This window comes from Jaculus jaculus, chromosome 6, assembly GCF_020740685.1.
Source record: "Jaculus jaculus isolate mJacJac1 chromosome 6, mJacJac1.mat.Y.cur, whole genome shotgun sequence".
Taxonomy (NCBI): Eukaryota; Metazoa; Chordata; class Mammalia; order Rodentia; family Dipodidae; genus Jaculus; species Jaculus jaculus.
The window spans coordinates 119635363-119650361 of record NC_059107.1 but is presented as its reverse complement, the minus strand read 5'-3'; the positions used below and the strand labels follow the sequence as shown (position 1 = coordinate 119650361).

The 14999-nt window shown below is 35.7% G+C and overlaps 1 protein-coding gene across 4 annotated transcripts in view; it reads left to right on the top strand.

Annotated features, from left to right (window-relative positions):
• Positions 1-14999, top strand: part of Nap1l1 (nucleosome assembly protein 1 like 1) — a 36361-nt gene that overhangs the window by 20316 nt on the left and 1046 nt on the right. For 2 of the 4 annotated variants that reach the window (XM_045152426.1, XM_004650122.2), the window contains 10 exons: positions 6079-6220; positions 6465-6545; positions 7739-7867; positions 8937-9008; positions 9965-10104; positions 10470-10615; positions 10709-10728; positions 12567-12689; positions 13595-13624; positions 14128-14178. In XM_045152426.1, the coding sequence (XP_045008361.1) occupies positions 6079-6220; positions 6465-6545; positions 7739-7867; positions 8937-9008; positions 9965-10104; positions 10470-10615; positions 10709-10728; positions 12567-12689; positions 13595-13624; positions 14128-14178 (934 nt within the window). Of the gene's footprint in view, positions 1-6078; positions 6221-6464; positions 6546-7738; positions 7868-8936; positions 9009-9964; positions 10105-10469; positions 10616-10708; positions 10729-12566; positions 12690-13594; positions 13625-13850; positions 13947-14127; positions 14179-14999 lie in introns of those variants that run through there. The other 2 variants (XM_045152425.1, XM_004650124.3) reach the window with 2 other exon arrangements.

Sequence of the window (14999 nt, the reverse complement as noted above, 5' to 3'; positions counted from 1 at the left end):
GGGGGGAGAAAATGGGTTTTCCAGAGCTTCCAAACACTGCACATGAACTCCAGACACCTGCACCACCTTGTGCATCTGGCTTATGTGGGTCTTGGGGAATCGAACCTGGATCTGTAGGCTTCTCACGCCAAGTGCCTTAACTACTAAGCCATCTCTTCAGCCCAGTATGTCTTAATATCTCACTGGTCAAGTTGCTTCTATACTCCTAACTCTTGTTTCCTAGGTCTTTTTGTCTATTCCTTGTCACCTTTGACTTTATATAGTATGTCTGATAGAGTGGAATGTATCCTTCCATATGTACCCAGCCCCCAAAATCGTAAGGTTAATCTAACCAGATCTCATAAGTTTGATAAGTACACTAAGGTTCTCTAAATTCTTTTTCAATTTCTAAAATTATAGTAATTACACTGAAGTTTTGATTGAAAGAGAAAAGTATAGCTTTTTAATACTGTGTCATTCACATGCTTATATTTATCAGTTCATAAGTTGATTATTACTATAATTTTATAGTTTTCTTCATAGAACATTGCATTCACTTCTATATGTGCTTCTGCTGTTGCGAATAGTATCCATTTTAAATTATATTTTTGGTTGTCTTCTCAGTATACAGAAGAGTGCTTTCGATTATTTTTTGTTAATTTTGGATCTAGTAACTTCACTAAAATTATTGTTTCCCCACCTGCCCATAACTTCTGATAGTGGCAGTTTTATTTATAATCTATCATTACACCACATCATACTGCATAATTTCTGTCTTTATAATGTTAGCCAGGACATGAAGTACTGTGTTACAAATTATCATCAACGATGGTTATCTTTGTCTTATGAATACAAAAGCTCACCATTAAATACAGTCACTTCCAAGAACCTTGAGCCACTGAACCAAGAGGCTTGAGCCACATGCTGGGCAAATCCTTTACCAATGAGTCTTATCACCAGCCATCACTGCCTGTTCTTTTACAGCCAGGTTTTTTTCTTTGTTCACTGAGTCTGTTGGATAAATGTTAAATATTTATTTTGGAAATCAAATTACTTTGTCTCCCTGGAGCAAGCAGTATTCTATGTATTATTACACTGTTGTATAACTAGCATTTTATTTAGTTCTTATTTTTTAGATAGACGTGTGTCTGTGTGTGTATGTGTATACACTTATATGTGTGTGTATGTATAAAGGAGCTAAGGTTTCAACTGACTGAAAGAACAACTCATTGTCTCTCACATCTACTCTGCTATATTAGTTCATGAAGTTCTAGAAAATTCTCTTTGACTCCCATCTCACTGTTGACATGCTGGGAGTACAGAAGAAATCCACCACAACTTCTGGCTTTGATACAGGCTCTGGGGGGGCGGGATCAAGCTCTGTTATTAAACATTTGCATCCACTGAGCTCTTTCCCCAGCCTCTGCTGTGTCTTTTTTTTCCCCTTTCTTTCTCTAACAACTTGTGTAAGAAAGGAGGTATTAGGTGATTAAGTATTTGATAGAACTCTTCCTATGCCCTTGAGCTTTTGGAGTTTGGGGACTAGAGTTTCTGGGAAATTTGGAGCTGTTTTTTGTTTTTCCTATTACTATTTGTGTGTGTGTGTGTGTATGGGTGTATGCATGGAAATAGAGAACCCCAGGATATTTTTCCTTTTCACCTCATTTATTTATTTGTTTATTTGAGACAGAGAGAGGGGAAAGAGAGTGAGCATGGACATGCCTCTAGCCTAGCCACTGCAAACAAACTCCAGACTTGTGCACCACCTTGTGCATCTGCTTATATGAGACCTGGAAATCAAACCTGGGTCCTTAGGCTTCACAAGCAAGTGCCTTAATTGCTAAGCCCATCTCTCCATCCCCCTTTTTGCCTTTTTAAATATGTTATTTTTATTTATTTATGTTATAAGAAAGAGAATGAATGGGTGCTCCAGGGCCTTCAGCCACTGCAAAAGAATTCCAGTCAATTCTGGGTAATTGAACCTGGGTTCTTAGGCTTCACAGGCATGCCCTTTAACCACTAAGCCATTTCTCCAGCTCTTACCTTTTTTTTTTTTTTTTAAAAGTATTTTATTTATTTGCAAGGAGAGAGGGGGAGTAGGGAATGAGAATGGGCATGTCAGGGCTTAGTGCTACTGCAGACAACTCCAGACACTTAGACACATGTGCTTTGTACATCTGGCTTTCAGCAGGTACTGGGGAATTAAACCCAGGCCATTCGGCTTTGTAAGCAAGTGCCTCTAACTGCTTACCCATCTCTCCAGCCCTCCACCTTGCTTTTTATTTGTTTTTATTTGAGAGATGGAGAGAGAAAGAGGCAGATAGAGACAGTGAGCATGCTAGGGCCTGTAGTCACTACAAACAAACTCCATGTGCATGGGCCACCTGGTGCATCCTGGCTTACATGGGTACTGGGGAATTGAACCTGGGTCCTTAGGCTTCACAGGCAAGTGACTTAAGCCATCTCTGTAGCCCTACCTTGCCCCCCCCAAATCATTTATTTATTGTTTATTTATTAGAGAATGAAAGAATAACTGTTCCAGGGCCTCTTGTTGCTGAAAATAAACCCCAGGTGATGTGCTGCTTTATGCATCTGGCTTTACGTGGGTACTGGGGAATTTTGACTCCAGGCCAGTAGGCTTTAGTGCTTCAACCACTGTGGCATGTCCCATTGCTAGAAGCTGGGATTAAGATTTTTAAACCAAATGGAATTTCAAAGGGGAAAGTGCGGGGGACGAGGAGGGAGGATATTACCATGGGATATTTTTTATAATCATGGAAAATGTTAATAAAAATTGTGAAAAGAAAAAAAATTAAAAAAAAAGATTCTTATACCACTTCACATATGGCTTTTCATGAGTGTTGGGGCAGATGGAACTCTGGTTGTCAGGCTTGGAGGCAATCAGCTTTTTAAACTATTGAACCAGCTTCCCAGCCCCTGAACTATCTTTCTCAATCCTAATTGGTCTGTTGTTAGTTGTGGAGTTTTCTATTATAAACATATGCAGCTTGTCTGAACTTAACTGATACATATTTTTAATTTGATATTTTCCTTTCCTAATTTTCTAAATCTCACCTAGTTTCACCAGTTGGCTTGATCTTTTATTCATGTCTGATAGAACCTTTTTTTTTTTTTTTTTGAGGAGGTTTTTGAGGTAGAGTCTCGCTCTAGCCCAGGCTGACCTGGAGTTCACTATGTATTGGGGTGGCCTTGAACTCACAGTGATCCTGCTATCCTACCTCTGTCTCCCAAGTGAGAACCTTAAATTTTGCTTTTGTTTTCCTTTTTAGTCTATTTTTTTTTCTTCCCGAGGTAGGGTATTAACTGTAGCCTAGGCTGGGATTAAAGGCATGTGTTACCGTGCCCTGCTTAGTTTCCTTTTTCATATCTCTGCTTTTGCTACTCTTTCTCACTAACCTCTGGCCATAGTATCACCTAGCTATTTAAGCTTGCTTTATTTCTCTTTCCAGCTTGTTTATTTGAATGCTTAGTTTCTTCGGATTTTTTTTTCTTTTTAATGTGTGACCTTTATGGCCTTTTTAAATAGTGTTTAATAGCTCAGGCTTAATTACATTGTTCAGACTCTTCATTTCCATCTTCTACTTGATCTGAAGTTTTCTTTTTTTTTCTTTAATTTTTTTTTTAATTTTGGTTTTGGGTTTTTTGAGGTAAGGTCTCACTCTAGCTCAGGCTGACCTGGAATTCACTATGTAGTTTCAGGGTGCCCTCGAACTCACAGCTATCCTCCTACCTCTGCCTCCCGAGTGCTGAGATTATAGTCGTGTGCCACCATGCCTGGCTTGATCTGAAATTTTCTAGGAATGATACCTTAAAAATCTCTGTACCTGTTTCTTCCTGTACTTTTCATTGTGAATTAAAATTTGAAACTATAGTTAGTTGGCATGTTTATGATTTGTGTGTTTATGCGTGTTGTGTTATATCTTGTTCTATTAATATGTTTTTAAGTTGTAGGGATTTTTTGATCACAAATTCTGTTTTTCTAGTATTAAGATACTTAACTGTTAACTGCAGCCTTCTTATTTTTAGATTTTTTTTACCTCATTTTGTGTTTCTCTATTAATCAACTTTGCTACTTTTATCACCCATGTCGCAGACCTTTTGCATCATGATAACTTCTGAGAGAACTTTTCAACCTAATGGACTACTTTGTGTTACAAGTCTACTTTAGTCATTGTATTTTTATACTTAAATATTCCCATAGTTTTAGGTTCTTGGTCCTGTTTCCCATTGATATCTTTCTTGTTTTATATTTACATTCTTTGTCTAATGGTGTTGCATTTTTTAAATATTCAAATCTTGCTTAAAATGGTATTAATCAAATGTTTAGTTCCTTTGGTCTTTTGAGTTTAGGCACACTGGGAAATACCAGTTTACTCTCATTAGGAAGAAAGAACGTCTGACTGACCTATGATGGTCCCACAGTTTTGGGTTTTTTTTTTTTTTTTTTTTTGGTGAATTACCTTCATTTATTTAAGCAAAACACACAAAATGAAGATTCACGTCTGTTTTGAGATCAACTCTCAACTCTCTCTGTTACTGGAGTTTATCAAAAAGAAATTCCAATTACAGCAACTTCATTTTTTTTTTTAATTTTAAGTTTTTATTTCCATGGGATTTTTTAAAAAATTATTTTATTTTATTTTTTTAAATTTTTATTAACATTTTCCATGATTATAAAATATATCCCATGGTAATTCCCTCCCTCCCCACCCCCACACTTTGGTCCCACAGTTTTTTAAGGATAAGAGGATAGGATGAACTTAAGGCAACATTTGCTCAGAGTTGTCTGACAATTCCATGTAATCTTGGTTTGCTTAGGGAGGCAGTTTCCTTTTGGTTGTCTAATCATTATTCTGATTGGGTTAGGTGTAGGAGTGAGTTTGTCCTGCTTATTTCAACTATACATGTTATACTGGGAATTCCAATATTGGGTTGTCTTGAAAGGTAAGTGGGTCAGGCAGTACTTGTTAACAAAGAGTTGTAAGCAAACATAACATTTTTGAAAATATTTTTTTTTCAGTCAGACTTTAATCTTGCTTCTTTTAGCCATCTTTCTAGGTTGCAGCTTACCCTATACCAGTTACACACAGCCTTAAGTGATTCAAGGTTGCCTATGAGGGGGTATATGTGCCAGTCTGCCTAAAGTAGTTTCCTTACTGGTTCTAAAATTTCTAGGGTGAATTTTGAAGTGGGAGAGAGAGAGCTAGCAGCCCATACTAGTTTGCCACTATAATACCATTATTTAAAAAAATTTTTTTGAATTGTAAGAATCATTTGAATTGCAAAACTCTTGACAGGAAAATGTAGCCTAGATTTTGCATCTAGCTTAGATGTGTATTAGTCAACATTTATGGTGGTACTAGAGGGGTACATGAATTCACCTATTTTTAAGGGTCTCCTAACCTAGTTGTGTATAACTCTAAAATGAATACCCTACTGGGTGTGCTGGTAGACGCCTATAATTTTAGCACTTCAGAGTTGGCAATAAGAGGATCAAGAATAGTGATTTTTGAGACCAACCTAGGTTGCATGAGACCCTGTATAAAACAATAAAAGGAACTTCTCATAATGTATATGGTTTTAGTTGTATCTTAATAAGTGTTTTTAAAAAACACATGTCCCTTCTCTACAATGTCTTACATTTCTTAAAGTAATATCAAATCCCAGCTTGCTCCAATGAGCTACTTGTCTTCACCTCTTGGGTGGTGGTATTACAGGTGTACACCATTACACTTGTGAGTTCTTAAGGTCCACACTGACTGAGCCTATCTTCTCAGCCACCCTTACTTAGAACTTTAGAATGCGTTGATTGCCACCAATGACATTCTAGTGAATTTGATTCTGTTCAGAGTTTAGATTTTGACAGTTGACAGTATGATTTCTATTTTCTTACTAATTTACTGATTGGAATGTTTTATAGTCAGAAGTTGAGTGTATCTATTTTGAATTTAATTTGCTTTACAATTTTTGCTTCAAATGGGAAAATTTTTCATTCAGGTTTATGCTTTAATTTCTACATGAATGAAGTATGACTTACTTTTGTTATGATTTTATGTAACTTGGTTTCTAATCTGTCAGCTTGCCTAAGGTAGTCAAAAGACGAGTGAATGCTCTCAAAAACCTTCAAGTGAAATGTGCACAGATAGAAGCCAAGTTCTATGAAGAAGTTCATGATCTTGAGAGGAAGTATGCTGTTCTCTATCAGCCCTTGTTTGATAAGGTAACATTCTCTACTTTTTAAAAATTTATAGAACAAGGTCTGGGAAGTATAAGTAATCTTGCATATAGTTTGGTCTTTAGCTCTTTCATTGGAAATGGTTGTTAAGAGATAATTTGGTGAAACCATCAATGATGACAGTTGATTGTAATATTCCTGTAAGACTCCTTAATGAGAAAACACTTTTTAAAGCAAGGATGGATGCCAATATTTTTATGCACACTTTCTTTTTTTTTCTTTGAATTAGCGATTTGAGATCATTAATGCAATTTATGAACCTACAGAAGAAGAATGTGAATGGAAACCAGATGAGGAAGATGAAGTTTCCGTTAGTATCAGCTTGATTTTATTCAACTTTTAGATAAAACCTTAAGTGATATCTGATATATTAGTATTTATTAATGGCACAGTGTCATGTAAGCAACTTGAATGACAAACTTATGCCTAGGAATTGCTCTCTTTTATTCTAAGATGGATAGAATAGATGGCCTACTCAGTCTGTCTTCCCCCAAGTCATGTTTTCTTAGACTTGTACTGACTCACAGAGTGCTTTCCTTTGAACTTAGTGATGACAGGCAAAGGATTCTACCTACCTTAAAGTGAAATCTTTTAAGTGACTTGTCTGTAGTGAATAATGACAGCTGTGACAAATTTAGTACTATTTTGTGACCCTTTTTTTTTTTGAGGTAGGATCTTATTCTAGCTCAGGCTGACATGGAATTCACTATGTAGTCTAAGGATAGCCTTGAACTTATGACAATTCTCCTACCTCTGCATCCCAAGTGCTGGGATAAGTAGAATAAAATTCATATTTTGGGCTGGAGAGATGGCTTAGTGGTTAAGGTGCTTGCGTACAAAGCCCAAGGTTTGATTCTCCAGGTCCCACTTAAGCCAAATGCACATGGTGGTGCATGTGTCTGGAGTTCTGTTTGCAGTGGCTAGAGGACCTAGTGCGCCTATTCTCACTCTTTCTCTCCCTCTCTGTTTCAAATAGTTAAAAATAAAAGGATTAGAGCTCTGCGTGGTGGCACATGCCATTAATCGCAGCACTTGGGAGGCAGAGGCAGAAGGATCACTGTGAGTTTGAGGCCACCCTGAGATTACATAGTGAATTCCAGGTCAGCCTGGCCTAGAGTGAAACCCTACCTTGGGGAAAAAAAAAAAAGATTAAAAATTTTGTATTTTGACTTAAGAACATCCAAGCTGAACAGCCTATAGATTAATATTTGTTTTTCCTGTTTTCTGTGCTTACAAGTCATGGCTTTTGTTTTATTCTCCTTTCTAAGATATTCTTACAGCTTTTGATCCACATAGTGACTCTTTTTACAGGGAGTGTGATAGTAATTTTGATGGAATTGGGCTTAAGGATAATAACAGTAGTCTGTATCTAATTAAATTAGAATTTTTTAAATTGAAAATTAATAATTGGTGATTGGATTTTTTAGTTTTTCTACTTGACCTATATGATAAGGGATATACAGGCTCATTATAATTTAGTAATACATGCTGTCATTTACCAAGGAGGAGCTGAAAGAAAAGGCCAAGATTGAAGATGAGAAAAAGGATGAAGAAAAAGAAGACCCTAAAGGAATTCCGGAATTTTGGTTGACTGTTTTTAAGAATGTGGATTTGCTCAGTGACATGGTTCAGGTAATGCTATTCATAGGAACACCAGTTTACCTGAAAGGGTAACTTAGAAATTCAAATAACTGTTGAAGACTAGCTTATTTAATACTGACTTTTCATTATATTATATTAATTATGTTTAGGCAGATAGCAAGAATGGGCACTCTAGGGCCATCTGCCACTGTAAACAATCTCAAGATATATGTGCTACCTGGTGTGTCCAGCTTTATGTAGGTACTAGGGAATTGAACCTGGGTCTTTAGGCTTTGTAGATGAGCACTGTAACTGTTAAGCCATCTCTCCAGCCACTCCAATATTGACTTACAACATGACTCTTTTTTTTTTTTTTTAATAGCAGTAGCTTTCTGTAGAAATTATAGCTTTGACTACTAGTCTAATTACATACAGCTCATTCAGAAATGGGATGAAATGGTTCTTGGTAGCTGATGATACTCTACACCTTATTTTTACCTGCTTAACATTAATGTAGATGGGTGAGAACATCTTGGATAGTTTGATTTATATTGTCCCCAAAGTTCTTTCATCCTGAAACCAGAACTGATCCAGGGAAAGTTTGCCTTTTGAAAGAATACTATAATGCTGTTTAGCCCACAGTGTGTTCTCTGGGAAACTCCCATGGATATTGCTTTAGAGAAACTGCCTCTCAACATTTCTCAAGTTTCTGTCATCTGTGTGTACTTATTACCTTGTCTTATGATTGTTGGGAACAAGAGGTGATCTCAGCATAATGGCTGCTGATCACATTTCTACTTTTCCCAAGTAGAAAAGGAAGGAAGAGCTGGGAAAGGCGGCAGTTACAACCACGAACCTTTTTTCAGAGCAAATAACGGTCTTTATTTTACATGTTTATGTATTTTAGATTAGTTCGCCTGCATTATGCATTTCTCTGTTTGAAACACACAAAGAACCGTAGTACAAGGTAGTGTCAGTAAAGCCATAAGCTGGAGAGTAGTGCTAAGGTTCATCAGTACCACGTAAGACTTCACACCGTAGTTGAATATATAAAAGCAGAATACTGACTCAAAATACCATGGTGGACGCTCATTTTTTTTTTTTTTTTCTTGTGTTGAAGGAGCATGACGAGCCCATCCTGAAGCACTTGAAAGACATTAAAGTGAAGTTCTCCGATGCTGGACAGCCAATGGTAAAGAAATTGGAAGTATATTTTGTAACAAATGCTTTTTAAAGTAGAAAGGTGAAAGTTCAAACTAGAGGACATTTAAGAGTTAGAGGTAGAAGTAAGGATTGAAAACTGATGGTTTTTTTAAGTTGAAGTAATTAGGTACTGATTTTGGTAATTTTAATGCTGTGCTTTTTCTGGGGAATTTAAACTTTTAAATGCAAAAAAATCATTAATCTTAGATTAAGGTTGATTAAAAAATTAATGACTAGAAATTATATGTAAATACCTTATGGGAAAAGCCATGTGCCTGGAAATTACATGAAACATGATGTTCAAGGGTCTTCCCCTCCTCCATGAGGGACTATCACCTAACCTATCCTAAACTGTCCACTCAAAATTTCTGAAAGGAAACACAGTTACCATTAATAGGCTGTATTGACAAAGCTATTAGTAAGATAGACCATAGAGGTTAAAGGTGTAGTTTTCCTGTGTTGTAGCCTCATAGTTAATTCAAAGCTCTCATTTCATTGTAGGTGGGAAAGAAAGGGGACTTGGTTAGATTATTTAGATTTACCTAGTCTAAATGATTGTTGTAAATTAGAAGTTTATTTATGTACCGTATTTTCCTTGCTTTCAACATTATTAGGGATTTGCCTTACCTTTCTATTCTTACAACTGTAAGAATTTCAGAATAAGGAAAACATTTTAGATTTGATACATACTTTTTAAATAACCATGTTTAATCTGGGCATGGTGGTGCATGCCTTTAATCCCAGCACTTGAGAGGCAGAAATAGGAAGATCATTGTGAGTTTCAGGCCACCCTGAGACTACATAGTGAATTTCAGGTCAGCTTGAGCTAGAGTGAAACCCTACCTTGGAAAACAAAATAAAACAACAACAAAAACATGTTTACTAATGTATTGAAAATTACGATGTAAGAATTTAACTCTTATTTTATTTTTGTTTTGTTTTAAGAGCTTTATCTTAGAATTTCACTTTGAACCCAATGAATATTTCACAAATGAAGTGTTAACTAAGACATACAGGATGAGGTCAGAACCGGATGATGCTGATCCCTTTTCTTTTGATGGACCAGAAATTATGGGTTGTACAGGGTAAGCTGGTTATACTACTGTGCTATATATCTATGTGCATTGTGCAATGCTTCAGAGTTTCATTGTGTGTGCTTGATACAGTACATAGCCTATTGCCAAGCATTTGAATTTTTGCCATGTTTTAAGCCCATGCCACACATGCATATGTCTGGAAAGAAATGCATTTCATTATATTATTGGTGTTGATTGCAAATTTATTTACTGTAAACTTTTGTTTTGAAATTTTTCCCATTATACTTCTTTAGAAAACATTTCTGCCAGTTATCCTCTAAAATTTGAAAATGAAATACAGCACTCTAAAGAATAAAGCACTTGAAAGGGTGTAATTTGTAGTAAACTCTTTTTTTCTCTCTTTGTTTTATAAGGTGTCAGATAGATTGGAAAAAAGGAAAGAATGTCACTTTGAAAACCATTAAAAAGAAGCAGAAACACAAGGGACGTGGGACAGTTCGCACTGTGACTAAAACGGTTTCCAATGACTCTTTCTTTAATTTTTTTGCCCCTCCTGAAGGTAATCAGTGTTTTGTTTTGGTATTGGTGGGTGGTTATTTCATTACAAACTTTATTTTCTTACTCATTTTAAATTCTTTTCTTAATTTTACAGTTCCTGAGAGTGGTGATCTGGTAAGTGGAAATTATTTTTTGAATGTAGTCTCTGAAATCATAGCCATGGGCATTGAAGTATTGTAGCATTGATGGTTGTTGCTAGCGTTTTCTACACAATTTTTTTTTCTTTTGGTTTTCTGCATTACTAGGCATTGATTGAACCCAGGGTCTGATGAATGCTAGGAGACAGTGCTCTGCCACTAAGCTGTGGCCAACATTTATGTTTTGACGTCTGCAGTGGACCTGAAAAATTGGTCCATTTCAAATAATATTTATTCTTTCACTAACAAACACTGGAATGAAAAGCATGTACTTAGCCGGGTGTGGTGGCGCACGCCTTTAATCCCAGCACTTGGGAGGCAGAGGTAGGAGGATCATTGAGGCCACCCTGAGACTACATAGTTAATTCCATGTCAGCCTGGACCAGAGTGAGACCCTACCTCGAAAAAGCAAAAAAAAAAAAAAAAGAAAAAAAGAAAGAAAGAAAGAAAAAGAAAAGTGTGTACTATTTTTTTCAAGACATAATTCTGTGATTTAATTTTTCCAAAGTATTGTTTTCTTTATGAAAACAGAGCATATTGAATCAGTTATACCATTATAAGAATTTGTAATCTTATATTTGTTATTCCAGTGGAAATATGATTTGATGTTTGGGCCATATAGTTCATGCTATATAGTCTGAACTGGGGAAACCTTCAGAAGTTTATATAGGCAGAGTAGGTCAGGGATATTTTGGATTTGCTTTATTGACCTGTTTTTTCTTTTCTTTTTCATTTCAACTTAGTGGTTTAAATAGTTTACCACATTTATGAAAGTAAAAACTAGGTTAATTTGAATATCTCAGAATAAGGTCCATAGACCAAATTTGCAAAAAGCAAAAGCAAGTAGTAGTTCTGGATTGACTCGAGCCTTTTTTTATAGGACAAATTCTAGGAATCTAAAGCAGCGTGTGGATTTTAGATAATAATTACTTTGCATTAAGAGCTTCAAGCTGGGCGTGGTGGCACACCAGCACTCGGGAGGCAGAGGTAGGAGGATTGCTCTGAGTTTGAGGCCATCCTAAGATTACGTAGTGAATTCTAGGTCAGCCTGGGCTAGAATGAGACCCTCAAAATACCAAAAAAAAAAAAAAAAAAAAAAAATGGAGCTTCACACTATCAGGTCATTGGATAGATTGAAGTTTTTATTCAGTGGGGCTCTTTTTTTTGGGGGAGGGTCTGTTTTTAGTTTATCAAAATATTGATGTGGATAAAATCCTATGGATACAAAAGGTCCACCTGTGATTTTATCATTTCTTCTTCTGTAGTCTTCAATTCATTCTCCCTTTAATGTACTTGTTAGGTATATTATGTTGGCCCATTAAACACTTCTAAGAATTCATAATATCAGCTCACTGCTTGATATCAGAGGGATGCTTTTAATTGAATATCTGAATCATTTCTGTGTGCTTTGTTGCCATTAAATAGGAATATTAGATTGATTTGGGAACTGTTTGTTAGGAAGTGTGAAGTCACCATTTGGGAAACAGGAAAGCCTGGCTTTTTTTTTTTTTTTTTTTTTTTTTGAGGGTGTGTTCTCCAGAATATGAAAAGGTAAATTGGCCATCATATAACAAAGTTGTTGTACATTTTGCTACTTAAACCAAAAAATATACAATTAACAGTTGTGATTTTTATATATTATGTTATTTTAGTATGTGCAGTGGTCTGTCGGCTTTTCTACTATTTGTAAATGTAGCACACAAAGATAATTGCATGAGCTATGTTCATATAAGCTCAGTTTTAAATGATATGCTAAATTACATGCAAAAATTGTTATAAAGATTTATACTTTAATTTTTCTTTTTTAAAAAATAGGATGATGATGCTGAAGCTATCCTTGCTGCAGACTTTGAAATTGGTCACTTTTTACGTGAGCGTATAATCCCAAGATCAGTGTTGTATTTCACTGGCGAAGCTATTGAGGATGATGACGATGATGTGAGTACATTTGGATCTGTCAGTGGGATTATTTGCTTGAGACTGTGAGAGTCAGTATTAGTTAGAAGATACAATTACTGATTTTTTTAAAGTAGGGCATAAAACAATTCAAAATAAGGCTAATTATTGATAATCTTGTATAGCTAGTCCAAGCTGATATAAAACTTACTCTATAGCCTAGGCTGGCCTTAAACTCAGAGGTCTTCCTACCTCCACCTCCTGAGTAAGGCCAGAACCACTGTGCATAGCTTCTTTTCTGAGTTGTAAGTGGATTCCTTTGGATTCACTTGTCTTAGTTTTTATTTTTTCTGCTAGTAAGAGAATTATTCTTGAGATTTTATGTATTCTCAGTTTTGTATGTATTATAGTCTTGCCTTTGACCATAAAATAGAACTATATGTTTTTTGTTTATCACTAATAATTTAGGTAGGATAGATTTTTTTTTTTTTTTTTTTTTTGAGGTAGGGTTTTGCTTTAGCCCAGGCTGACCTGGAATTCACTTATATAGTCTCAGGGTGGCCTCAAACTCATAGTGGTCTTCCTACTTCTGTCTCCTGAGTGCCAAGATTAAAGGCATGTGCCACCATGCCTGGCTAGTATAGAAGTTTTCAGGGACTCCTATATGATGGTTAAGAGAAATTAGGCTGCCCTTAAGTATTTTTAGCATCTTTATTGCTAATCTACTTCAGGTCTTTTTTTGTGTGCAATCTCTTCCACACATTAACTATAAGTAACTACAGTGATTGTTATCTGATCACATTCTGTCCACATAATTGTACTATGCACTTCGATTTTTTAAGTTAGCAGTCACATTTTAGATGTTAGTGCTTAAAATGATGAGTTTTACCTTGTGCTAGTCTTGGTTGTGTGTTACCTTTTTTCATACCTCTCCTTTCTCTTTTCAGTATGATGAAGAAGGTGAAGAAGCAGATGAGGTAATGTTTACCAAATGAACAAATACTTTCTGTGTAACACAATGAGAAGCAAATTGAGTGACTTATGTATTCCTTTGCTATAATCCTTATTCTGTGATTTGGGATAAATTTTTGGAAAATATGATTTTAGAATCCTACAGCCAATGTATGTATAAGGTTTCAATAAATAAATTGGAAAACTCAGCAACATTTTATTTTTATTTCAAATAATTTTGTTCTGCTGCAGGGTTATCAGCTCTTTGAAGAAGTCAAAAGCTGCAGTAAACTTTTTCAACGTTGGCTGCAGTAAATCTTTTCAATAAAAGCTGTCTGGATGTCTCAAGTTGTGTTGAAATTTTTCATGTTAGAAGCTTTCAAATTAAATTGTATTATCAGCAAACTCTTGTAATCATGAAAGTCTGTTGACCCATAGAGTAACTTGTATTAAATTTTCCCTATATTATGAGCCATTTTTTTTCATACTTTGTACCTACTTCATGGTTGCATTTTGAACTTTAATATAGGAAGGGGAGGAAGAAGGAGATGAGGAAAATGATCCAGACTATGACCCAAAGGTGAGCAAACTTAGTGCTGCTCTCTCTTAAGTGTTAAGGCGGGCTAAGGTTTAAAGTCATTAATGGAGCACACTGACCCTTCTTCTGAGCCCCTTGAGTATTCCCCATAATATCTATCAGTGCACCTTCCTAAGAAACTGAGAAAAGTGTTTAATTGTGAATGTATTTTTCATAGTCTTGGACCATGTAAACTTAAAGATATGATTTTAATGATGCATTGTCTTGGACTTTGCTTTTCAAGCATTAAAAAATTACTGCTTATGTTCTTATATTGGTTTTCTTTGCAAAGGAAAGTTATCACGAAGGTCAGCTTTAGGACTTCTGAATACAGGGGTGTGGGGGTGTTGTGGAGCAGTGCTGTTTGTTTGACACCTGCCTTCCCCCAGCTACCACTGTTCTTTTTTGTTTTTTTGAGGTAGGGTCTCACTCTAGCCCAGGCTGGCCTTGAACTCAATTGTTCCTCCTACTTCTGCCTCCTGAGTGCTGGGTTTAAAGGCGTGTACCACCACACCCAGCTACTGTTCTTTAATTCTTGAAACTCCCAACCTTTAATTCTTAGGAATTTTCTTTGTCATATGTAGTAAAATTAGATTCATGTGAAATTTAGAATTTGATTTTAGATTATTCATTGAATTCAGTATTCTACAATATTCAGAAATACAAGCAAATACAGGGTAATTTGCAGTCAGACATTCTGATAGGTACGAAATTAGACCTACTAGCTAAAATATAAGTAAGATTAATTCTTTGACTATAAAGCCAGTCATTGATAATGTGTCCAACAAAGTGTTCAAAATTATGGTTTACTGCTATATCTTATG